We start from the raw sequence: 26,718 nt of genomic DNA on the forward strand, positions 1-26,718 counted from the left end.
GAGCGTCTACACTGGCACGGATGCTTTTGCGCAAAAGCAAATCTTTTGCGCAAAGGCACTTGCCAGTATAGAGGCTCTCTTGCGCAAGTACTTTTAACGGAAAAAATTTTCTGTTAAAAATATTTGCGCAAAATCATGTCGGTCTAGACACAGCCTAAATGTTGTGTGCAATCAGCATGCACCTCACTTCATGTGTCCTTGCTTTATGTGCATGTCACTTTAGTAATACTGGTAGGGAAAAACGATGCAAACGGAAACTAGCAGAATCTGTCAACTCTAATGGGCAACAGTAAACAAAATGTCTCATGAGCCACATAGACTCCCAATAGGCTAGAGGTTGCCTACCACTGGTCTAGACTTTAACTTGCTCCAATATCAATTCCAGTGTTTATGATCAATGGCTCAGTAATGCAGCAAGCTCAGAACTCCTATGAGATCTGTCAGTGAGTGTTGAGAGAATTCAGCACTTCACAATCCTACAAGGTGCTAAGCATTCTCCTGTGATTTAAGACCCCGATTCAGCAAAGCACTAAACCACAGGTTTAGCTTTTAAATTATACTCAAGTACTTTGATGAATGAGGGTCTAAATCAGTAATTCTAAATCTAACATGTCAAAGTAGTATCTCCGACAAGACCGGTGTGTTTAACCGCTCTTTCAATAGCTTATATCAGCTGAGCATTTGATCTACAGCAACAAGATTTAAATATAACAGAAAAAAAATCGATTAATGTTATGTATGAGAAATACCACTATAAATGGTTTCCCCTGGAATGCCAAAAATAATAACGTTGAGTACAAGAGGTACATATTTTATGAGTCTGGAAAAGTATTTTAACCAGAAATCAAATAATTTGAGTGGTTTTCTTAATATAATCCTAAGCCATTTTGGCATATGTGTTGTAACTTTATAAAAACGCAATTATTTTTAAGAACATATCCTACCCCACTAAGATTCTCAGAAAAAATAGAAAAAAAAATAGAAAAAACAGAGCACATTTACTGCAGCGCATTCTTTATACTTCTAATTTTATTCTTTATGCTATTAAAAATGTCCCTGCAACTAAAATAAAGTTAGTTACAGGAAAGTTTGCTTTATTTTTTTTTTGAAAGGACTTACATGTACAAACTATATTTAAACATTTGACATCCACACCAAACCATATACCTTAGCTCACACAAAACTGCATGCTGACTTGATAGGCCTACTCATTTTCATTCTCAGACTGAGCCTGAGACAATCACTAAATGACACAACTGATTCAGCAAACTGCTCATCACTGGAGTATAGCACACACATAATCCGGTATCTGTCTTGAGACCAGAGGTTAAGATTTCCACATAAAGAAGCATATTTTTACATGAGAGTTACATTGCTTAAATATTGGACTGCACAAAAGATTTAACAATGATATATCCACTGACTGGAATGAGAGTAGCGACTAAATAAAATCACTTAATATTAACTAACTGATAGATTAAGACTAAATGGGGCTTGATTGTAGTCTGGCCAACAACAAAATAGTACTCATTTAATTAGATTGGAGGAGCCTTTATAAGATATTTAATATAAAAATTAAGTTATTCGAAAAAGATTATTTAAATTTAAACAATCTATGATGTAATATACAAATCCACCTCTTGGTCCTCCTTATTCTACCCAAGTGATAATTAAGCTTCCCTTTCATCATTCTGTAGAAGTGCTTCATATATTCAAACACCTCCATAAGAAACTTAGCCTCAAATACAAACTTTTAGTTCTGGATAAGATGTGCTTCAAAAACTCCTTTAATTTCAGTGCAAGAATGCAACTATTTTACAAAATAAGGTTTTAAAGGGCAAGCACGTATTCAGAAAATAAACTAACCAAGTTATACTTTTCTTCTCAATTACATGCTTGTTAGATTATGAAAGAACTTTGGAGAAACTATGCAACATGATCACATTCTAAATCCCTTGTCAAGATGCAGACAGTAAAAATTTTCAAAACATTTGACAATCCTGGGGACGTACATGAAAGTTATCTTATTCAATTATTGTGTGTGGTTTCAGTATGTCTCAAATTGCTAAAACAAACATTTTAGAAGTAACATGTAACAAAGATTATTTCCATATATCCATTGGAAATTCAGCATTTTATTTATAAATAAGATATATTAAAGTTAAGATTACATTCCTTGCTGATAAAGTAATATTCTAAAATTACAGTATTTACACAATCCACAGACTTGTCTGTATAAATAGTTTATCTACATATACTGAACATGGCAAAAATTGAGAGGAAAAATGTTGAGACTTCTTAGTTGGACTTGGCAAATGAAGTTAGTAGTAATCTTGCACATATACCCATCTAAATCATCATTCTCTTACACTAAATCTTGAATTAACACTTGATGAAAAGAGTTTGCATTTTGGCTGAGCATCTTCAGTAATCTGATATCATTAATAAAGCATCTTTGACAGATCAAAATTTCAGAATTATCTGGATTTCTGTAAATGACTGTGCTGCTAAGAGGGAACATAATTTCACATATCTCCTTTAACAAATCAATAAAGAATATATTCTGAAAAATCTGTTTCCAGTGTGACACTCACAAGGACTTGATAGTCAAAGAATAAGATTAAATGGCTTTAGTTTTAGGGTGAATTATAGTGCTTATGAAAAGTGAGACACTGATGACAGGTTAGAGACTGGCCTGTTGTAGAAAGGCCTGCAAGCCTCTTCACACAACCCTAACCAATGAACTTAAGTCCAGACCAGGTAGTCTGGTCTTTTGCTTTTACTGAACCAACACTTCCAATCTTTCTACTGTACTTTGTGCTGTGATTCTGTAGCCTGGCTATCCAGTAGGCTCAAGAAACTTGTTTGACTAAGGCCAGATCTCAACAGAGGTTCAGAGGTGATGTTCTAGTATATTTGGTCACTGTGCTTCCTACCAATGCAATGTGACTTAAAATATACACACTCTTAAATATAAGATATACACAATACATTATTTGTGAAAGCGCATTAAAAAATGGCAAACATCCCTCATTGCTTTTCAGTTCTTGTCTGCTGTCAAAGACAATCGTTCATTATTTCCTCATTTTAGAACTGAATTTGGTAATCTGCTAAAATCTAGAAAAATGCTAGAAGTGATGACTGAGTAGCTACACTACTGTATAGCAATCTGGTCAAGCTATAACATGGTTACAATAAAACCAAAAATCTTAAAAGTAAAATGAATTCTAAGTCAACAAATGTGCCAAAAGGCAAAAATCTGCAGACGTTAAGGCAATTTCATACAGTACATTGTTTAAAAATTCACTCTATCTTCAACTTAGTGTGTGGTCAAATTGGGCTATACATTTTCCTATAGGAATACAGACAAATGGGATGTTTTATATGATATTAGGGAATTCTTCCCCTTGCCAGACCACATTTATGTAGAGAATTACTGTGAAGTTGAGATTATTTGAAGGCAAACAAACATATATGGCAACACAGGCTTTCAGGGTGACAAACGATTCAATGAACTGTTTTCTTCTCCTGTTGCAGTAAGTTTGAGTGTTGTCAGCTTCCGTGGGGGATGTTGAGGACTCTTACGAAGGTTATCGTCCATCTGCAAAAACAAAATGGAAGCTGAATCTGGTGTACAGAAGAGCACAGAGCATGCCAACAGCCCATATACCAGGTTCCAGTCATGAATGTTCATACAAGTGGCCTCAACCTGCTCTTTCTACTCTCAGCTCCATGGCAGGTAAGTGGTAAGATGATTCTATAGGCTCTTCCTTGAGCCATCTGTCTGGGAACACTGAGAGAATGGTGTGACAGACCTTCTCCAAGGAATCCAATGTATCAGCTTTATGACAGCCAAATTCTGTTGGATCAAAAGTCATACAGCTGACAAATCCAACTGGTACATTAGCATGCTCAGCACAAGAAGCAGCATTCAGCACCTTGCAAAAGTGAACCCTTAAATTTCAGAAGTGATTCAGAGGAGTTGGTAGAATTTCAATTAGCTAAAGATTTATATGATATAAGGCTAAAATAGCATGATAACAGCCGTTCAAAGACACATGAAAAGCAATCTCTGAATAAAAGGATTTTAACTTCCCAGAAGAAATAAATGGAATTTGAAATACTTCACACAGAACCATGCATAAAATTCAGCAAATATACTATAATCAATAACTAATGCTGAAAATTCTCTACATTATTCATGAACAAACCATTTGATACATTGATATTTTTCTTTGAAAGTTATTTTAGTCACATCTGGATAGCATTTTTAGTGATTTAAATGCTTAAGAGTCCTCAAATATTTTTTCCAGTAATTTAGTGCTTCTGACAGCCATAGAAACAAGCACAGAACAGAATGCAGAACTTCTGACGGACCCATGTGGGATCAAAAATACAGAGTGACATGGGGAAAGAAGGAATGTTCCTAGATGGAATGATAAATAGTTACATATGAGAGCCTTTGGGTCTTCAAACGGAGAGGAATGGGTTTAAATAGATGTCCACAGGGAACAAGATCCACATTTTAGGGGACACCATGAAAAAACTGTCTGCTGCCAGTTTAAGTGGTGATAAACATAATAAAAGGGGTAGTGTTAGACTGCAGTAGATCTAATCATGTAGGCATCTCAAAACTGATAAGACTACAGGCAGTCCCCGGATTGCGTACAAGATAGGGACTGTAGGTTTGTTCTTAAGTTGAATCTGTATGTAAGTCGGAACTGGCGTCCGGATTCAGCCGCTGCTGAACTTACATACAGTTCTGACTTACATACAGATTCAACTTAAGAACCCCAGGCATCCCCAAGTCAGCTGCTGCTGAAACTGATCAGCGGCTGATTCCAGGAAGCCTGGGGCAGGGGCTTCCTGTAGTCAGCCACTGGTCAGTTTCAGCAGCGGCTGACTTGGGGACGCCTGGGGCAGAGCAGCTGGGGTGCTGCTGGGTTGGTCCAGTAGCGCCGCCGCTCCTCGGAGCTACTGGACCAACCCAGCAGCACCCCAGCTGCTCTGCCCCAGGCGTCCTGATTCAGCCGCTGCTGAATCTGACCAGCAGTGACTGAATCAGGACGCCTGGGGCAGAACAGCTGGGGTGCTGCCCGGTTGGTCCAGTAGCGCCCAGAGCGGCGCTACGGGACCAACTGGCAGCGCCCCAGCTGCTGTACCACAGGTGTCCGGAGCAAAGCCATGGAGCACGGGGGCAGCGGGACAGCCCAGACACGCCGTGGCTGTCCTGCTGCCCTCGGGCTCCGTGGCTTTGCTCTGCTTTGCTCCCCGTCCCCCTGGTCTGCAGACCAGGGGGACGGGGAGCAAAGCGGCGGAACACACGGGCAGCAGACAGCCCAGACGCGGACCAAGGGGACGGGGGGGAGGGGGCAAAGCAGACCAAGGGGACGGGGGGGAGGGGGCAAAGCAGAGCCAAGCCGCGGAGGATGTGGCCAGCTGACAGCTGTCAGCTGACCGCGTGCTCCGCGGCTTGGCTCTGCTTTGCTCTGCTTTGGCCCCTCCCCCCCGTCCCCCTGGTCTGTAGACCAGGGGGACGGGGGGGGAGGGGGCAAAGCAGAGCCAAGCCACGGAGCGCCCGACCAGCTGACAGCCCAGTCGCGTCTGGGCTGTCAGCTGACCGCGCGCTCCGCGGCTTGGCTCTGCTTTGCCCCTCCCCCCGTTCCCCTGGTCTGCAGACCAGGGGGGACGGGGGCAAAGCAGAGCCAAGCCGCGGAGCGCGCGGTCAGCTGACAGCCCAGATGCATCTGGGCTGTCAGCTGGCCGGGCGCTCCACGGCTTGGCTCTGCTTTGCCCCCCCCCTCCCTCCCCCTGGTCTGCAGACCGGGGGGGGGGGGGGGGCCAAAGCAGAGCAAAGCAGAGCCAAGCCGCGGAGCGCGTGGGCAGCGGACAGCCCTGTCCGCTGCCCACGTGTTCCGCCGCTTTGCTTCCTCTCCCTGGTCTGCTGGAGACCAGGGAGAGGAACGGCCCCGTTCGTAACTGCGGATCCGACATAAGTCGGATCCGCGTAACTTGGGGACTGCCTGTATTCACACAAGGCCCTGAACAATTACATGGGAAGGACTTTTGGTCTCTAGTACAGATATGGATTACCTGAACTTCAGGCCTAACTGAAAAACTGCCTCTCTCATTATTTTCTCCCTGAATAAGGAATTAGTAATCTGAATTATTCATAGAGACACAGTTAACCAAATTCTGCTAGTTACCAGCATTTATTCAAAAGAAAACTGCTGATGCAAGCCTTTGGAAGATGACAAGATCTGAGGCAAGACCTGCATATTTTACATGGGTGTAGAGACTAGCACAAGGGGGCCATGGTGCAGGTGCTACTGTGACGCAAATAATACATACTCCTACTAACATGTTGTGTTATCCTTCAATGTTTGAATACACTGTATTTTCTTTGTCAACTGTACTGCTTTGAATACAACAAAACAATTACTTCAGGAAGAACAAGAATCTGTTACTGTTTTATTTTGAACTAGAAGGTATACCTGGTGTTGCTCAGGTACCTAACTCAATTTTTTTCCCCCATTAAAATCATTGCTCTGGGGTGGGACTGGCAATAAGGAGCTCACTATGCAGGCTACCCCCAGGAGAGAGGACAACCCCTTCCCTTTCTCACCACAGCAGCTTGGGGTCAGGTAAGTGCCTCTCCTTGGCTGCTGCAACTTCAGCGGGCACAGCCAGGGTAGGGGTGCATGTCCCCCAACTGGGGCAGGTCCAGGTTCATCTAACCTCTGCGCTTCCCAGTCACAGTGAGGAATGGAGCAAACTGGGCACTTTCCCCTCACTCACTGATGAAGGGGAACAACCAGCAATGTTCCCGTGCAAAGGGAGGGAGAGAGCTGTAACCCCCCTGCCAAAAGAAACAGCTGGGGCAGCCCCGGACAGGGGAGCAGGTGCCCTCAGCCAGCTCCTTTCACCTGCCTGGTGATTCTGTCTTTTTTCTGTATGGTTTGTGTGTCCTTGAACACATATTGTGGTGGAGCTTCAGCTCCTCACCTGCAAAACCAAACTCTTGCCTTGCTTTAAAAGGAAGCTACATTGCAGATTTGATGGTCCTAGCTCTTAGGAAGAATTCTTGAACAAATGAACAAGCAGACAGAGTCGCTTGCTCACAAACAAGATCTCTCAAATATATAGTTGTATGGCATTATGTTCATGTTTTTCTATGCAAACTAACCTTTGCAAAGAAACAAAGAAAGGAAGAATTTGCATTGTACAGTTACAATGATTACTTAGGCCAAGTCTACAGTACAGAATTAAGTCAACCTAATTTACATCAACATACAACTACCACAGTAATTGAATAGGTTTTACACCTCCATACTATGCTTGTTTCAGCAGTGCACATCCTCACTTGAAGCGCTAGCACTGATTTAACTGTTAACATGGGGTATTGTGAGACAGGACTGAAAGGCAGCAACATTGAAGCATGCTCTGCAGTGTTTACATTGACACTGTGTGGTCCTGACTACATTGATTAAAGTGCTACTAACTCTACTTCTTTGAGAGGTGTAAGTCAATGTAGTGGCTGAGTTACATCGGTGGGAACTACATTTTAGTGTAGTTTTTTACAGTTAGATCAACGTAAGTGCCTTTGCATTGACATAACTCTGTTATATAGACCAATATGCAAGAACAGTAAGAAAAGTCAACAGCAAAGTCACAAGAACTAATGGAAAATAAAGACTGAAGAAAAATAACCTTTTCAATCAAGTTGGATTCCTTATTTACAAGCTGTGTGAGTTTCTGCAGATTTGCATCTACTGTATCCTGTCCAGATGGAGATAAGCCTAAATCACCAAAGCAGAAAGAAATTTAGAAGAGCTTTACTAGTCTCTTACAAAGCTTTTTTTTTTTTTTTTTAAAGAAAGATCATGCAGTTTTTCCACCACTAGAAACAGAGAATAATACTTTGTATAGAGAATAAAGAAATACTTTGTATTACAGATAAGATTGTAGCCTTTTGTTTTTAAACTGAAACCCTGAACCTTAACTCTTATATAGATACAGGTGCACCCTTCTAATTTTTGAAATGCTTTAAAGGCAAGAATAAAGTGGTTCTTGACCCTTTACAAACAAGGTTCCTTGTTACAACAATGGAAAGTTTCAATTGGATTATCTGCCAGACTGAACCTGGGATCTCTGGATCTAAAATAGTGGTTCTCAAAGTGTGGGCCATGGCCTCCTCCCAGGAGGTCCACAACTCAATTTCAGCCCCCTTCCTCCTCCACGCAGCATGGACCTTGCACAGCTGTGCGGCTGCAGCACCAGCTCTGGCTTTTGGATAGGAAAGCACACAGAGGGGTGGAGGTGAACAAAGCCCCGATTCTCCGCACCAGACCCGGCTCGCAGAGAGAAACTCCAGCTCCTGGGAATTTTCCAATTGCAGGTTGATGTTCGTAAATAGACATGCGTGAAGGGGATGCCCAGCAGTGGGGCGGTTATGCTGAAGGGGCAGAAGGGGCATGCAGAAAAGCATGGCCACCAGGCAGAGGGAACAGGGGGGATTTCTCACCGCTCCTCCATCTGCTCCTGATGGAAATGTGAAAGCGGAATGCGTGGGGATTTCAAGATGGTAGCACTTCCTAGTGCGGAGCCTCCCCTCTTCTGCTCAGCCGGGGGTTTATCCCAGCTTCTTTGGGAGCTGCTGGAGTTGCCGTCCTTTCCAGACAACCTGGCAGGCCCTGATGCGTCCTCCAACCATGACAACTCCCTTAACCCACTCCCTCTCCCGTCCCGCACAAAGGCGGGAGCTCTAGGAATGCGGACCCTGCCAGACCCTGTCCACTCCACTCTTACATATGGCTGGGAGACAGATGTAAGGTAGCCAGGCTGTCTACACTGAGTGCTGGGATGTGGACAGGGCAGGGGATCTCAGTGAGTGAGGGGGTTTATCTGTAGGAGCCTCTAAGTAGTTGAGTGGGGTAGCTGTGAAGTGTAAGAGGAGAGGTAATTGTGGGAGTTTGAGAGTAAGTTGTGGGGGTCTAGGTACATGGGGGTGTCCCCTTCTCTGTGTGAGGATCAGGAATAGCAGCTTGGTCAGTGGCCCCCTTGGGAGGGTAATTTTTCCTCACCCCCTAGCCCCTCTCACAAGCCCCAGTGCAGGGAGCATGGTGCTCCTGTCTGGGGAGGGATAGAGGCTGGGGATTTGCAGGGCCCTGGGGGAAGGCAGAAGGGGGAGCAGCAGAAGGTCCAGCCCAACCCAGAGGGGGAGAAGGAGCCACAGGCCTGGAGTAGGGAGCAGCAGGAGCAGGTGGTGGCAGTGGAGGAGGAGGAAGACTATGAGGAGTACGAGGATTTCTCCAAGCTGCCTGACACCTGCAGCTTTGCCTCGGATGACTCCTTCTACCCTCCCAGCAGCAGATAAGGTGGAGATGAGGAGGAAAGCTGGTCTCTGGGTAAGCCAGAGACCAGCAGCCCTGAGCCTCTTCCGACCCTGGCTATGTCTACACTGCAGTTCTTTTTCAGAAAAAGGTGCACAAATTGCAAATCACAATTTGCATACCTTTTTCCAATTCTTTTTTCAGAAGAGGCTTTTCTGACATTTGGCCTGTCTACATGGGGCCAAATGAGGGAAAAACCTCCTCTTTCGGAAGAGGCCTTAATCCTCATAAAATGAGGAATTCAGGGCTTCCGAAAGAACATGCCCGTTTGGGGTTTTTTTGGGAAACTGATCCAAAAAAACAGGATGCATTCCCTGGTCGCAGCAGTGTTTTTCTGGAATACCGGAGGTAGCGTAGACATAACCCCAGCTGCACCAACAACGCTGTGGTGCGGAGAGCACCGATCCAACAGGGGCCTGAAGAAGAGGTGGTGTGGGGGACTGACTGCAATAACTGAGTGAGCTAATCACGTCCAGACCAAAGCCCACACCTTCCTTGTATCCACTGCAAACGCCCTGTTTCAGCTATGCAAACAGCCTAAGCATGGCCCCATCCCTGCCCTGGGTACTACCCGTTCATGCAGGTCCCTTCCCTGCCAGGTTTCACCCAGACCAGAATTTCTCCACCTTAACATCAAAACCCCACTGCTCCGTCCTACTCAGCTTCCACCTTTTCCACACTCTCTAACCCTCTTCTCAGCTGTCCCCCAGTCTCCTGCCCAACTCACTTTGCATACTGGCCCTATGCAGCCCCTCTCTCCACGAGCCACGTCTGGTGGAGAAGGTTGGCATTTCTTCACCCCCAACCCCATGTGACAAGCCGGACCTAGTGCTCCAGCCTTGCGGCTGCGCAGCAACCACAAAGCTGGAGCAGCAGTGAGGGCTCTCAGCTCTGTAGAAGGGGGGGCTGAGCTTCCCCACTTCTCCACCCCGCTGGGGAAATGGCAGTGCAGTGACTCGCTGTCCAGAGGCTTTCCCCGCTGCTTCCACTGGCTGGGAACAATGGGGGTGTGAAGTCAAATAAGTGCCCCCCATGTCCAGACACCTGAACCCCAATTCCCCTCATTCACACTCTCCCCCTGCCAAGCCCATGCACTCCCAGCTTGCTCCTACGTCCTCTCTTGCTCTTGCACCCTCCTTCCTGGCCACACACTGCACCCTCCCTTGCTCTTGCTCCCTTTCCCCAGCCAGACACCCTACTCCCAGCCTGTTTCTGCACCCTATCTCCCACCCAGACCTCACACTCTCACCCCCTTCTGCTCCCCACCACCTGCCCAGATCCTGCACTCCAATCCCATTTGCTGGTAGCCCTGTCCCACACACTGAACCCCTCATTTTTGTCTCTACCCTAAGGCTAAGGGGGAGGAGACCACAAAATCCACTAACTCTGGGACCCCAGGAAAGTAAATCTGGCCTATGGGAGGCCCTTTCCTTTAGTCCTCCCTGTCCTCTCCCCTCACCCAGTGGATCTGGAGCACCAGAGTAATAAAGTGTCTCAATCTGGGAGCACATCAGTGAGGGTTTGGGTTTTTTTAGAAGAGTTTTTTGCTTCCCACTTGTGTGGTTCTCCAACTGATTTTTCTGTGGGTCAATGGCCCCACACCCCTGCCATAAAGAAAGAAAACATTGAAACCCTTTTTCTTGGACATAAATAAATATTTTACTTTACTTAAAATGAAGTTTGATAAACTAACATGAGAAAGTTAAAACGCTTATTCTTTTAAATAATTTAAATCAAATCATTCTCCCTAGCTGCAGCAGTAGCAAAATGGCTTGGGCATAATTATGTAATTAATGGTGAGTTTCCATTGGCAACTTGTGGTCCACGGAAAGGTTAACATTAAGCCAGGTGGTCCAAGGGCCAAAAAGTTTGAGAACCACTGATCTAAAAGCATGAAACTCTTCTACTTGAGTTAAAGGACCATATCCATGTGCTGGGCAAAAGTAGCAAACGAACTTCTTACGATAGTCACAAGAAGAGGGAAAAAGAACTACGCTACGGGTCTTGGAGTGACATACATTGGTAGGTTGTTTCTGACAAAAGGAACAGAAACCTGATTGAAGGGACAGATTATAAATGCAGGAGGAAAAATTTGGTAAATAAGAGCCAAATGCTGTGATACTTCAGCAAAACCTTCCCCTTGATTTCAATGGGAAATCTGCTCGATTTAAGGACCACCAAAGTTGGCCACAGACTCAAGTTATCTTCTTAACCCAAAGGAGATGTCTGTTTAAGCTAAAGTACAGGAACAATCAGGTTTCTCAGTTTCATACACTAGAACAAATGTAGATTTGTTCTCATTTCCAAATAACAGATAATAAGAGAATGGAGCAGGAGAAGCCACTTAAAATGTTAAACAAGTGCTGTTGTCACTCTACTGTTCAAAGGCTTTACTTTCTACTACTATCAAATGATACTGATCATGACTTCATTTCTTCTCCACAACCTCAACATGACAAACCACAAGCCACAATTGTAGTTTTGTAGTTGGCTAATACAGTTCCAATTTAACATCTAGTGGAAAGAGGAATCCTTCTTTTGAATATATATGTTAAAGAGGAAAAACAAACATTGCTTACCTGTAACATTAAGTCTAAAGTAGCCACTCAAGATGTCATCACAGAAGCGACACAGATTGGAAAGCTGTTTCAAATGCTCTTGTAACTGGACTCTAGGGAAGTGCACTTTATAAAGAGGTGCAAGAAAACCAAATACAAAGGCATCCAAGGTTGTAGGCCTATAAAGAAGGTGAAATAGACTAAATATTAACAATATAGCGTACACACGCCAAATAAAATGCAAAGCACAATTTAACCAGTTATTCTGTGACTTCATCACACAATCAAGCTGGGTGCACTTGTTCCAACTTCAGAGCTTTGGAATCTGACAGGCTCCAACAAGCTCAAGCAGCCTAATTTCAGAATGAAAATTCAGCCTTGCTTCAATGTATGGTGCGTGTTTTAAGTCACATTACAAACCATTTCTTGCACCACCACTGAAACAGTCTGGTCTGTTGTGCAAAGGCCAAGTAAACAAACTTTATGAAAGGAAACACAATCTACTCACAAGCCACAAAGCACAAGTACATTCAGCACTACAGCCCATAAAGAGAAGTAGGCACTAGCTAAGCACATGTGTGGGAACCACTTAATTGGATTAAGACCGTGGCCAACAACCGGTCGGCTGTGCTGTGAAAGGGGGGTTTGGCTCATGGGCAGGCGCGCGCGGGGGTTTGGCTGCGCTGCAGGAGGCACGCAGCGGCCCCGGAGGAGGCACGCACTGGCTTCCCTTGGGGGAGGGGGTCCTAGGAGGAGGTGGGTGCAGTGGACTTTCTGCCCCCAGTGCCCCCTTCTCCCCACTCCCCTGTTCTCTCTCCCCAGCCCCAGAAACCTGTCCCCACTGGCTCCCGGCATCCTGTCCCCTCTCCCCTCCCACAGAACTCTGTCCCCACTGGCACCCTGTCCCCTGCCGAAGCACCCACTAGCACCCTTCCCCAGTACTATGTCCCCTGCTCCCACCAACACAGTTGGGGCCACATTAGTGAAGCTTGGGGGGGGGGGGGTTGGAGGAGGGTTTTTTTGCATCTCACTTGTGTGGCCTCAACTAACTTTTCCGTGTGTCAGTGACCCCAGACTCAAAACAGGTTCCCTGCCCTTCTCAGAAATACAGACAATGCAGAAACTTTTTGTGTTTGACATAGTATTTTATTTGAAAATGAAGCCTGGCCAACAAACCCCCAGTTAGGGCCAACCCCCAGTTAGGGCCAGCCCCCATCATAACACTCCTGCACTCCCCTTTCCCCCAGACCCTAGATCTGAGCCTATCATATACTGGAACCCCCTGCCCTGAGCCCCTCATATACCCCACCCCAAATTCCTGAACCCTCACATCCAGACATCTGTGGCTTGCTTAGTACCCTAACCCTACATTTGAGCCCAACAGTGCCCGGCCTGGAGTCCCCTTCCCGAGCCAGTGTCCCTTTATCCACCTTCTCCTGCATCCAGATTTCCTCCCAGAGCTTTCACCTCTCACCCCTTCCCACACCCAAATCCCTCATTCCCACCCCGGAGCCTACACATCCTGTCTCAACCCAGTGAGAATACGGCTAGACTGCAGGAGTTTTTCAGGATTCCAGAGACTTCCCAGAAAAACTCTTCTGCATCCAGGGTTGCGTTTGTTCTTCCGCTTCTTTTAGTGGAAGAGCAAACATGATCTTTTGGTCACCCCTATATTCCTCTTTCCACGAGGAATAAGGGGGCTTCCAAAAGAAGGGGCTTTTCTGACATTTGGTCCAGGCTAAATAGGTCAAATGTTGGAAAAACTTCTTCCTACAAAAGAATTGGGGAAAAAAGCAGTAGTGTAAGGGTTGGAGATAGCAAGTGATGGAGAGGAGGAGAATAGAGAGGGCGGGGCTTCAAGAAAGGGGTGGGGCGGTAGATCTTGGCTTGTTCTGTCATTTAAAAAGTGATCTTGGCTGTAAAAAGGTTGGAGACCACTGGATTAAGATAACCATTGTATCTCTGCTCCTCCCTTCCTGCTTCCAAATCCCCCAGAACTACTTTGGAAAGAGCTACCACGCTAGTACACATTGGATTGTCCTCTGCACAGTAGACCTTCTGTGGGTCTACTACATGTAGGGACTTCCATACCTGGGACTGAGGTGGCACAATGTGGGCAAAACTGGGAGTTTGCTACAGTAAAAGTAGATGGGCCTGGTTTTAATTATTTTGTTCAAGCAATGGCCATTATCAGTAAAAGACATATAAATAAGTGGGGAAAGCACTTCAGGGTCTAGTGAAAAATCATCATGTTTGGCTCACGAGGACCTCTGACTGAACAGACTTTGACAGTAAAGTACTATGTTTGTTTATAACATACACATCTCTCTTTGGATCTTATCTTCAAAGATAAATGTTAAACATTAACCTATTATGAAGTATTATGACACATTCCTGCAAATAATCAATAATGTTGGAACATGCACTGTGTGAGCTGACTATCAATCATAAAAAGTTTTACACTCACGTATTTCCAAAGAAAAACTGAGATGTTCCCAATCTGTTTGACAGAAGATTTAGGCACTCTTTGGCATCTCGGTAGATCTAACAAGAGAAAAAGTGACCTAAGAGCAATAAAAAGTGGGAAGACCAGTATGCAGAACAGCATTTGTCATTATACAACACATAAGTCTCCATTTCAATTCTTCCCCTTGTCAGTACCAATTTGTACTTAAGTTACTCATAAAATAAAGCATACCAGTGCTTCCACTTCACTCAGACTGTATAGTGGAGGCTCTCCCCTCGTCAGCAGGATCCTGTTAAGTGCTTCCCTGGACATCTTCCCAGGTAGATACAAACTCAATGGAAATGGTATCCTTGAAGCAAACCATGGCTTTGTCACACTACAGTAATTTTCAGCCTCAATCCAGAATGTGTGCAGCTGTATCAACACAGTAAAGTCAATAAGAATGCTAATGAAAACATTATGCTTTTCTTTATAAAGACTCTGTAAGGTTCTCTGTCACACAAACAACAGAAATTATAGTATTGAAAAAACAAAACAGGCTCAATATTAAATTATATTCCCACACACTAAGCATTAAGATACAGTTAAGGCTCTACCTATCTCTTATTAAATTAAGGCATTAGGACATTGTAGTTAATGCATAACATTCAAAATGAAATTCTAAAAAAATCCACAACAGATCCTACATATCAGGGCTCAGCAAGATGTGTCCCAGGGGATAGATCCAGCCCACCTAACACTTTGATCTGGCCACTTTCTATTTATATCAGCATCATATTTAAATGGCTCCCGGCTCCTGCTCACGGTGCTTTTCCAATAGCAGGGGGGCCCATAAGCTGCAAGCCCTTTAAATGGCTGCTATTTAAAGGGCTCGCAGCTCCCGGAACTGCTGCTACCGTGTTGCCTGGGAGCTGCCTGGGATTACTGTGACTATTTAAATGCAGTGCTACCCCGGCAGGGGCTAGAGCTGTGAGCACTTTAAAAAGCTGAAGCATCCCGGGGCAGCTGCCAGGCAATGTGGTAGTGGTGGGACTGGGAACCACAAGCGCTTTGCTGTGTTTTTAATTCAAAGCCTCGGGCACCTATGGGGGGGGGGGTGAAGTCGACCCAAAACCACATACCAAATTCATTAAGGGAAAAGATTATACACTGTATCCTTCAATGAGGAACAAAATGAGGGGATGGGTTTTAGACAGGGTACAACTACACAGCAAGCCTTTATTTCAAAATAATGTCGAGCTGGAGGACTTCTTACTCTGACTCCTGTACCCTCATTTCACGAGGAGTGAGGGAATTCAAAGGAAGAGTGTTCTTCCTTCGAATTCCTGCTGCGTAGACAGCACCAAAAGCCAAATTAAGCTATTTCGACTTCACCTACGTCAATTGCGTAGCTTAAGTTGCATAGCTTAATTTGACTTTAGCCCCTGCCATGTAGCTGTACCCTTACAGAACTAAGTGGGATGAGGGAGATATTGGTGTATATTTCTCTCTGGCGACTGTTAACAGGTTAGGCTAGTGTCAGCATCTGTTTGTGAGATTTTGTAGACCTGTAGAATGGTAGGTAATGGCTTTTTCCTATACAAACTGGGGCCAAAGTCTCATAACTCCAACATAAAGGTAATCTTAGCAGCTACAGATTTCTATAGCTTTACTGTAATTCACAATATGTTGGTGAAGGCTTATGGCCTCTATTAGATGTGATTGAGGCATGGAGACTACTGGTGGATATTAATAGAGTAAGAGTTAAAGTTGTTTGAATGCATAGGCTTTTACACTTGTATTTAAATATTGGGAGTCTTGTACTTATTTACAACTGATACCTCTTTAGAGGTATCTTAAAGTAGTTTTCATCTGAAAATTTCCCTGGATATCTTTAGAAAAAAGTATTTAAAACCCATGAATATTTGCTAAGGATGGTAATTTTACTTTTTGATAGATATTTTATTACAATTCTAGATGTGATGTACAGGGAACACATAGATCTAGGTCATAGAATACATTACAAAACAAGACTAAATCAAACACTTTAGTGGCACATGTGAAATTTCTCTTAAACTTGGGCAGTTCAGCTGTGGGCGTTTGCAGACTCTGCTAAATCATCTTTATACCAGCACATTTTGAGCAGTTCCAAATTGTTTATAAAGACCTCCACAGTTATGCCCCTGATAATATAAAAAATAGTCAAGGATGCCAGATCTCATTCAGGAGTACAGCTGAACCTTTCTGGTTTGGCAACATCCATGGTCCGGTAGGACCATGTATGACTAGAGAGCTGCTGCTGCTGAGACTAGAGGCTGGGTGAGAGCCTAGCAACAGAGGTGCTGGCGGCCAACAGCTGGGAGCCTGGCTGGGGTCAGGTGTGTAGCTGGGCTGGGGGGAGGTGGGAGAGGGAGCAGGAGGAGAGGCAGCCAGGCCAGCAGCAGAAGGGCTAGCCACCAGGAGGGGAACCCAGTGGTCAGGGCTGACTGTGGGGTTGGCAGCCAGGAGGGGAACCTGGGAGCTGGGGCATTGGCCAGAAAGAAAGCCCAGCTGGGAGACTGGCATCCCTGGGGAGAGCCAGCTGCAGAGAGACTGGCATTGACCTCCCCTAGTCCTGCAAACTCCCTTGTTTGGTATCAGTTAGGGAGGGCCAACTATACTAAATAAAACAAATCTGAAATTTCTAGTTGACACGTTTTGGGGCATCATTCGCATCAGTTACGGGTTCTGTCACTGCCTGTGCAGTTCATGCCTTCAGGGAAGATGAACTAGAAGGGAAGAGTATGACACACTAAAAATTGAAGAGAAAAGATTTGGGGACACTTGGGACAGGAAAGGCTGTTAGTGTCACCCTGCAGTGAATATCTAGGCTGTTGGAAGCCATGTTGAGATTTTGTGCTTATGGGCAAGCTATTGGTGTCAGAGATCTGAGACATAACAGCACAGCATTAACACACCCCAAATTTACAGGATAGATAGGGACAGAATGCCCTTAATTATTAATCACTTTTTATCTTGACCACCATTTTATTTTTGTAGATGCTTACCACAGCTGGAAGCAGTTTTTCTTCAAGTAGTGCAATGTATGCCAGTGTATCAGCTCCTTGTTTTGCAGATAGTTCATAATCAGCATTGTACTTCTGTCAAGTTAAAAAATACATATGCAACACACACATAGTGTCACATGAAACATCTCACAAAGAAAAAAAGTCTCACAATTGGTGACTTCTGTAGAGCTAAACAGTTATTAAGCAGATCATGTGAATGGCAATTTAAGAACAGAAAATGTGTATCTACTGAAATTTCCTTCCTTTAATCACCCACACCAACTGTGCTAAACCTCTCTCTGCCCAAGCTCTCTACTGCTCCCAGTATCTTCAGCCTCCACTGGGAAGGCCCAGAAAAATAGTCTGCTTTATCTGCTTTCCAAGAAGCAGCAGAGTAACACAGATGCAAAAAGTATTACACAGGTCCCAATACTGTACTGAACTCCTCCAACAGATAGTTCTCTCAATATTCTGTAAAATCTCATGCCCATATGGTGATGTTCAGAGAGACATTCTTGTTATTTTTCAAAGTTACAGTTTTAAAAATGTAAATAATGTCTGATGGTATCATAAACCAAATTCTAGACTCAATTACTGCGGCATAAATTTGAGTAATTCTACTGAAGTCAAAAGAAAATCAACTCCATTTAAGTCAGCTGAGATCAGATTTTGACCCTTTTGGTTAGCCTTGTAGTTCACTGCCCAAGGAAAGAAAAGAGAAGATATATTTATAAACTATTGTGTACCGTTCCTGGTTTCTAGAGAAGTGAGAAACTTCCCAAAGAGTATAAGGCTGAGAGATGCACACAAATTTATGCAGATCCATATCTGTTCCTTTTAAAAAGATAACTTGCAAGAGGTTTTTTTTTAAATGGGCCTTGTGCCCACATTTTCAGTCTTTACCATGTATAAAGAGGATTTGGAAGTTCATTTTGCCAAAAAGAGACAAGTTTAGCCATATTGGAAATATTCTTTCCAGTTTTGGTGGAAGGCCTTTTGGATATCTTGGAGGATGCATACTGTTATTCTCACACCTTGATTGGAAAGAGAGAGATTGAATCTCTAATCGATGTCTTTTCTCCAAAAGATTCCTTAGCCACTGAAGTTTAAAATTCTTGGGTTAACACCTATTTAACAGTGTGATTAAAAATCCTTTCCCAGCTCCAATTCTCAGCTTTCACTCTCTTAATTCTTCTGATGTCAAAATATCACTAACTTTCCAGTCATCAGAGACTCTTCCAGGCTAGACAGGAACTGAATTTCTAATGTAAAAAGAAAGTAGGGAGGAAAAAAGAGACAATACCATTTTAGGCCCTCTTCCTATTTATGAAAAACAGTACAAACCAATTCCCACCCTTTGCAGATAACTTAACGTTCTAGATATGGCTCATCTAAAGTAAAACTGCACATTGCCAAAATGTGCATCACTAAAAAGGGTTCCATATTTTCTTTATTATGCAATTCAAACACCCCTCCCCACAGCAAATTAAAAATAGAGCATTTAAAGTAAAAATAAAAAATTATGTTACAGTAATCCAGTTATGTAAAAACCTTATGCAAAAATGTGATCTATAAAAACCAGCAACATTAGAAAAATTAGCTATATGAACACTTAATACACAACTCAGGCTGGGTGAGCCTGCTCAATGAGGCTTTCTTTTGTTGGTTTTATTTGTAAACCTTAGAAGGGTGATGGTTAGTCCAACAGCTAATAGCAGTCCACAGTTTGCAAGCTTTACTTATACTTGAGTGACAGTTACTTATGAGTAGTCACAATGCAGTGAACACTCTACGGAAGTAAGAGTTGCAGAATACGGCTTTGTATTATTAGAAACCATTTATATGGATATTTGAGTCAACAGTGTGATGCTGTTGCAAAAAAAGCAAATATGATTCTAGGTTGTAGCAACAGGTGTGTTGTAAGTAAAACTTGTGAACTCATTCTGCCACTCTACTCTGCACTAGTTAGGCCTCAGCTGGAGTACTGTGTCCAGTTCTGGGCGCCACATTTCAAGAAAGATGTGGAGAAATTGGAAAGGGTACAGAGAAGAGTGACAAGAATGATTAAAGGTCTAGAGAACATGACCTATGAAGCCAGGCTTCATGAACTGGGCTTGTTTAGTTTGGAAAAAAGAAGATTAAGGGGGGACATGATAGCGGTTTTCAAATATCTAAAAGGGTGTCACAAGGAGGAAGGAGAAAATTTGTTCCTCTTGGTTACTGAGGACAGGACAAGGAGTAATGGGCTTAAAAGTGCAGCAGGGGAGGTTTAGATTGGACATTAGGAAAAAGTTCCTAACTGTCAGGGTGGTCAAATATTGGAATATATTGCCAAGGGAGGTGGTGGAATCTCCCTCTCTGGAGATATTTAAGAACAGGTTAGATAGACATCTGTCAGGGATGGTGTAGACGGAGCTTGGTCCTGCCTTGAGGGCGGGGGGCTGGACTCGATGACCTCTCGAGGTCCCTTCCAGTCCTATTATTCTATGATTCTATGATTCTATATATTGGGACAAGTAAAAACACTCCAAGTTAGAGAAAAAACAAGTTGCAAATTAAACTGAACTAAATCCAACACTTCTCTTTAGCAAGTTGAGACCTACCTGCTTTCTTAAGAAGTTTAGTATCTTTGCTGGCTGGGCAATTATAGTGTTTTCTGATATCAACACTGGCACATCTCCTAAGGAGTGAGAATTATACTGTCAACACATTTTACACCAGATACATGCAATCTAATTTGAAATGGGAACTAATTCTACAAATACTTATGAATGTGCTTAGTTTTACAAATCAGAGAACTCTATTACAACTAAAACAAGAAGTCTGGTAGCACTTTAAAGACTAACAAACTTATTAGGGATTAAAGCCAGGGTCTCCACATGTGGCTATTTGGCCACTTGAGTTTGGCTAGTTCGTAATAGCTTCAGAACCGGCTGGACATCACCATATTAGAGCAAAAGCTTTTGTTAGCTACACCTCACTTCCTCAGATGCTGAAGAGAAAAAAGGAAAAAAAAAAAAAAAGGATACAGAGATGAGAATGTGACATCAGTGCTAATTAAATCAGTTAAAACCAAAGGAGACTGTGAAGATCTTCAAAAAAAAAAAAAATCTCATCAAACTAAGTGATTTGGCAACAAAAATGGCAAATGAAATGTAATGTTGATAAATGTAACGTAATGCACACTGGAAAAAGTAATCCCAACTATATATACACAATATGATGGGGACTAATTTGGCTACAACTACTCAAGAGAGAGATCTTGCAGTCATTGTGGATAGTTCTCTGAAAATATTCACTCAGGCTACATCTACGCTACAAGGTTTTTGTGCAAAACAAACTGTTTTTGTGCAAAAACCGGCAGAGCGTCCACACCTCACGCACATTTTTGTGCAAGTAAATCAGCAGAACACAGGGCTTTTGCCAGTAGAGATACTTCTCTCCCCACAAGGAATAACTTCTTTTTGCGCTACAGCTCTCGCGCAAAAAGGCAGGTGTGGATGCTCCACCAGGGTGCAAAAGCACCCCTATCGACAAAATCACAGTTGCTCTGATGGCCATTCTGTGAATAGCAATCAGTGCTTTCTTGCACAAGAGTGTCCATGAAGTGTGGACACTTTCTTGCGCAAGAGCACATTGCTTTTGCGATGTGCTTTGAGGTCTGGACGCGTTTTTGCACAAGAAGTTTTTGCTGAAGATCTCTTCCGCAAAAGGCTTCTTGAACAAAAATCCTGCAGTGTAGACAAAGCTTCAGCGTGCAGTAGCACTCAAAAAAGCAAATATAATGTTAGGAGTCATTAGAAAGGGATAGAGAGTAAGACAGAAAATATCTTATTACCTCTATATAAAACCATGGTACGCCCACATCTTGAATACTGAGTACAGATGTGGTTGCCTCATCTCAAAAAAGATATATTGGCATTGCAAAAGGTTCAGAAAAGGTCAACAAAATTATTAGGGGTTTGGAACAGGTCCCATATGAAGAGAGATTAAAAAGACTTTGACTTTTCAGCTTAGAAAAGAGGAGACTAAGGTGGGATACGATAGAGGTATATAAAATCACAACTGGTGTGGAAAAAGTGAATAAGGAAAATGTATTTACTTATTCCCCCACTATAAGAACTAGGGGTCACTAAATGAAATCAACAAGCAACAGGTTTAAAAAAAAAGACAAGGAAGTTTTTCTTCACTCAGCACACAGTCAACCCTTGGAACTCCTTGCCAGAGGATGTGGTGAAGGCCAGAACTTTAACAGGGTTCAAAAAAGAACTAGATAGATTCATGGAGGTTGGTCCATCAATGGCTATTAGCCAGGATGGGTAGAAATGGTATCCCTAGCCTCTGTTTCTCTGGAGGTGGGTGACAGGGGAGGGATCACGTGAGGATTACCTATTGTGATCCCTCCCTCTGGGGCATTTGGTATTGGCCACTGTTAGCAGACAGGATAGATGGACCTTTGGTCTGACCCAGTATGGCTGTTCTTATGTTCTTGATGGATGTGGCTCATCTCCAACAGTGGTGAAAAGGTGAGAATACATGAATGGGAAATTACCTATTGTAATGTGAGAATCACTCTGTGTGTTTATTTAGATCTTGGTTCAAGGTGTCAAATTTGCATATGAATTCCAGCTCAGCGGTCTCCCTCTGCAGGCTGTTTTTGACATTTTTATGTCTGAGAATGGACAACTGCAAGTCTGAAACTGTGTTACCAGGGAGGTTAAAATGCTCCGCCACTGGGTTTTGGATATTACCATTCTTAATATAGGATTTATGTCCATTTATTCTTTTGCCTACAGACAGTCCAGTTTGTCTGACGTACATGACAGAGGGGCACTGTTGGCACATGATGGCATATATTACATTAGTAGATGTACACATGAATGAGCCTTTGATGGTATATAGATGATGTGGTTAGGCCCTATGATGCTGTGACAAGGATAAATGTGCGGACAGAGCCGGCAATGGGATTTGTTGCAGGGACGGGTTCTTGGATTACTGTTTTTGTTTTGGTGTGTGAAGTTGGTAGTGAAGTTGGTAGTAAGTATATGCCTCCGGTTCAGGGGCTATCTGTAAGCGAGGACTGGCTTGCCTCACTAGGTCTATGAGAGCGAGAAGTCAAATAGATAAATTCATTTATGTACATGCCAAAGTTTTACATAAGTGTTTACAAAGTCAGGCCTTCATTTGTAAAATGGCTAGTGTGTACAAGCAAAACCACCAAAATAAAATAAATAACAAAAACAAATAAACAAGTACCTTTTGGGGCTCTCCATGAGTTATCAATAGCATTCAGTTTTACTGGAGCACCAGAAAATTTGGCATAAGCCTGCAATAAAAGTTGTATTAAAAAGTCTAGTCAGGATTCCCGAGAAAAAATGTGAGCGATCTTTTTAAGAATTGATATTGCAAGGCAGAGGACTTCTGGATAATCAAGTTATTAGTGGCACGTTATCTCAATTTCATTAGGCACATTCAATGTGTTTTAACTTACATTATTAATCCTTTTATGCTAAAAGAATTTCTTACTTCCTCGTATTTCTATTCCTTGCAAAAGGGTTGCTTTAGGGAGTTCAGATATTGATGCTTAATGAGAATAATTTTTAAACGTGAGAACATTTATAGATAACGGTGACAACATCAGTGCCATTCTACAGAGATGACGAGGAGTTCAGACTAACACGGCTATCCCTCTGATACATTCTACAGAGAATACCTTTTATCCAAATTAACTCTGTGTTTTAAACAGACCAAGCATTACTATGGTCTCCAAAGGCTAAATGCAAAAAGACATGGAAGCAATTCCCTACCTAACCATGAAATCTCACCTGAGCTGGTTCAATGACTTCAAAGGGGGTTTACAATGGTGTAAAAATTCACCAAAACTGATCAGATTGCAGGAATAGTAATTTAGGTTGCAAACTCCTGAGGTTTAACGCTAGAAAACTATTGTGTCATGTACACCTTTGGAGATTCAGGGCCACAGGTAGGACGAAAAAAAAAAACCAAGCACTAACACTCTTCAACTCATGGGCTTTTTGCTCGCGTATCTGACTAGAAGCGCCTCCCGGACCCACTTTCCTGTGGCCTACAGAGCCTCGCGCTAGGGGTGTATAACGCGCCAGTCGGTGTCAGGGAACCGGCATTAACCGCAACAAACGCCAAATCACAGCCCAGGGATAGAGGGGAACCTCCGGAGCATCGCGGCGCGGCTCCCGCTGCTGCCATCGGCGGCCGACGGGGCTCTCGCCGGGGGCGCGCTGCAGCGCACCGGACCGGACCGGACAGGGCAGGCGGCTGCGGCGGGAGGCGTTTGCGATCCCCGCCGGCCAGCCCGGCTGCACCGCTGCAGAAGCCGAGAAGGGAACCAGGGCCCCGCGCCCGGCACCGCTCCACAGACCGCTGCACCGGCGCCTCCCGGACCGCCCCCAGCGCGGTGCCAGCCGCAGCCCGCGGTCAGATCCGGGCGAACTGCTCCCCCACCCGCCGCCCGCGAGCTGATTGGGTCCCGGCCCCTGACTCCGGCCGTTACCATGACGATCAAGGATTCCGGGTGCACAGACGGCAGCCCCCAGTCTCCTCCCCAGCAGTTCACCTCCATGGGAGACGCCATCTTGCCGTGACCCCGGAAGCGCTCCCTGGAGCCGGGCTGCCTTTCCGGCTGCAGGGCGCGTCTGGGTCTCGCGCAGCTCTCGCCCGGCCGGCGGCAGAGAAGGGCTGGAGCGCCTGCCGCGGGATTCTGGGTGGCGGGGCCAGCTCGGAGCGGCCCTGCCCCCACGTTGCGAGTTCGCAGCCCAGCGCGCGCGCCCCCGCGTGGTGCTTGGATCTGTCCGCCTTGTAGCGCCGGGCACGGTGCGGAGGGACAGGGAGCGGCCCCTGGCACCGCAGGCAGGGGTGGTGCGGCTGAGCTCCAGCGGGTGTTACAAGCGGGACTCCGAATTCCCGTCGCTCCCCTTCACTCCGGTTCTAGTTGAGCGTGCGCAGCGCCTCCTAAAGCCTGGTACCGGGCCTGGCTGGCAGCCTTCAGCAGCGCAACAGGCACGTCTGCACTGCCCAGGGCCAGCGCCTGAGAGAAGGCTCCGCTCCCTGTAAAGCGGAGCGGGAATATAGCGGGCCGGCGGGCGGTTGCATTAGCGCTGTTGGGTAGAGCTGTCCCACCATGCGGCAGGTGGACTTAACAATTCTTGGCGAGAGCGAGCACTCAGAAGCAGTGGAAAGCACGTGTTGATGCACTCAGTAGTCTTTGCATCTGAGGAAGTGGGTCTTTGCCCACAAAAGATTATGCTCCAACACTTCGGTGAGTCTGTAAGGTGCCACGGGATTCCTCGCCGCTTCAGGGCTGTGTCTAGACTGGCAAGTTTTTCCGCAAAAGCACTTGTTTTTGCAGAAAAACTTGCCAGCTGTCTACCCTGGCCACTTGAATTTCCGCAAGAACACTGACTTCCTACTGTCTGAAATCAGTGCTTCTTGCGGAAATACTATGCTGCTCCCATTCGGGCAAAAGGGCCAGTGTAGACAGCTCAGATTTGTTTTGCGCAAAAAAGCCCCGATTGCGAAAATGGTGATTGGGGCTTTTTTGCGGAAAAGCGCATCTAGTTTGGCACAGATGCTTTACCGCAAGAAGAGCTTTTGCACTTTTCCGTTAAAAGCATTTGCGGAAAATCATGCCAGTCTAGACGTAGCCCAGTAGACCTTGAACTTTTGGCTCGCCACAGTTACTTCCAGCTGCATAGCCCACAACTTTCATGTTCTCTTTGTTAACATAGATATACATAATAAACGGATTATCTTTTCTTATATGTGTATCTTAGGGTATGTCTACACTTGCATCCTCTTTCGAGAGAGATGCAAATGAAGACATTCAAAATTGCAAATGAAGCCAGGATTTAAATATCCTGTGTTTCTTTTGCATATTTGCATTATGGTGCCATTTCAAAATAGCGCTATATCGAAATAACAGGTGCTTTTAAGATGCGGTTATTTCGGGAGAAAACCCTTATTCCTCATACAATGAAGTTTACCAGTTATTTCAAAGAAGGGTTTTCTCTCGAAATAACCGTGTCTTAACAGTGACTGTAATTTCGATATAGTGCTATTTTGAAATAGCACCATAACGTGAATATGCAAATGAAGCACAGGATATTTAACTCACGGCTTCATTTGCAATTTCGAATGTCTTCATTTGCATCCCTCTCTCGAAAGAGGGTGCAAGTGTAGACATACCCTAATTAGTCACTCATTTCAATGTTAACTCCTCTCTCAGAACAGTTTGGGCTAATTCAGAGTCTGCTTACGGCCAAGAAAAACCTGTAACTTGGACTTGGTCTATTTCATTGCTGTGTAGACTTACAGGCTTGGGCTGGAGCTAGAGCTCTAGGAGCCTTTCATCTCATTGGGTCCTAGAGACTGGGTGCCAGCATGGCGATGTCACTCTGTTATCCTGCAAGAATTTTTTTATATAGAGAGAGAAAGAGAGAAAGAAAAAAGAGGAATTCAAGAGTTAATTCTTGTTCATTATATAAATTATGATAATAACTAATTAGGCTATGTCTACACATCAGCATTATTTCAGGATAACTGACATTATTCTGAAATAACATAGCGTGCACTTGTAACCTTGCGTGGGCTAGACCAGTGTTTCTCAACCAGTGGTTTCTCAACCTTAAGGGTACTCAAGAGAAGTCTGGGGGAGTATGTCAACACAACTGAAATGTGGAGAAAACTGAATATTTGTTTTAAGTTTTACAGCGTTTTATTATTTTTGTACTTTTTACACCCAAAAATTTCATTGCCTGCCCAGCTATGATTAAGTTGTTTAAACAAATGTGTTGCAATGGTAAAAAAAAAAATGTGTGTCTCCGAAACTGTAGGTACTGGGCATACTTATTTATTTATTTGAACGGGGTACTTTACAAAAAAAAGGTTGAGAAACACTGGGCTAGCCAGCCAGCTGGCTGTCAGCCCAGGATGTAGAGGTCTCTTGTTCTTATCTGTTGCTTTAAGTGGTCTAATTGCCACTTCATGGGTACGGCTAGACTGCGAGGGAGGGGGGTGGTCAGGATACCAGAAGTATTCCAAAAAAACTCTGCCACATCCAGGGAACGCATTAGCGCTTCTGCTTTTTTTTTTTTTTTTTTTGGTGGTAGAGCAAACGCGCTGTTTCAGAAGACCCTTTATTCGTCATTCCATGAGGAAGAAGGGGGCTTTCGAAAGAGGGGGGTTTTCTGAAATTTGGCCCAGTCTAGACAGGCCAAATTTTGGAAAAGCCTCTTCCGACA

General features: G+C 44.2%; 1 protein-coding gene across 2 annotated transcripts; it reads right to left on the bottom strand.

Moving 5' to 3' along the window:
* Positions 1-997: 997 nt before the first annotated feature.
* On the bottom strand, positions 998-24,166 carry MTX3 (metaxin 3). Of its 2 annotated transcripts, none has more exons than XM_075932347.2 (9): positions 24,036-24,166; positions 22,700-22,769; positions 20,047-20,123; positions 17,444-17,536; positions 14,649-14,831; positions 14,418-14,494; positions 11,972-12,129; positions 7,711-7,799; positions 998-3,601 (listed from the first exon to the last, which is right to left on the bottom strand). In XM_075932347.2, the coding sequence occupies exons 1-9, from the start codon at positions 24,051-24,053 to the stop codon at positions 3,491-3,493; spliced, it is 876 nt and encodes a 291-aa protein (XP_075788462.1). In that variant the 5' UTR covers positions 24,054-24,166; the 3' UTR covers positions 998-3,490. The 2 variants fall into 2 exon arrangements, with proteins under 2 accessions (XP_075788462.1, XP_075788460.1); XM_075932345.2 differs by having other exon boundaries at positions 23,973-24,138.
* Positions 24,167-26,718: the final 2,552 nt, after the last annotated feature.

The sequence above is a fragment of the Pelodiscus sinensis genome, chromosome 6 (assembly GCF_052426305.1).
Source record: "Pelodiscus sinensis isolate ZL-2025 chromosome 6, ASM5242630v1, whole genome shotgun sequence".
In the NCBI taxonomy this organism is placed as follows: Eukaryota; Metazoa; Chordata; order Testudines; family Trionychidae; genus Pelodiscus; species Pelodiscus sinensis.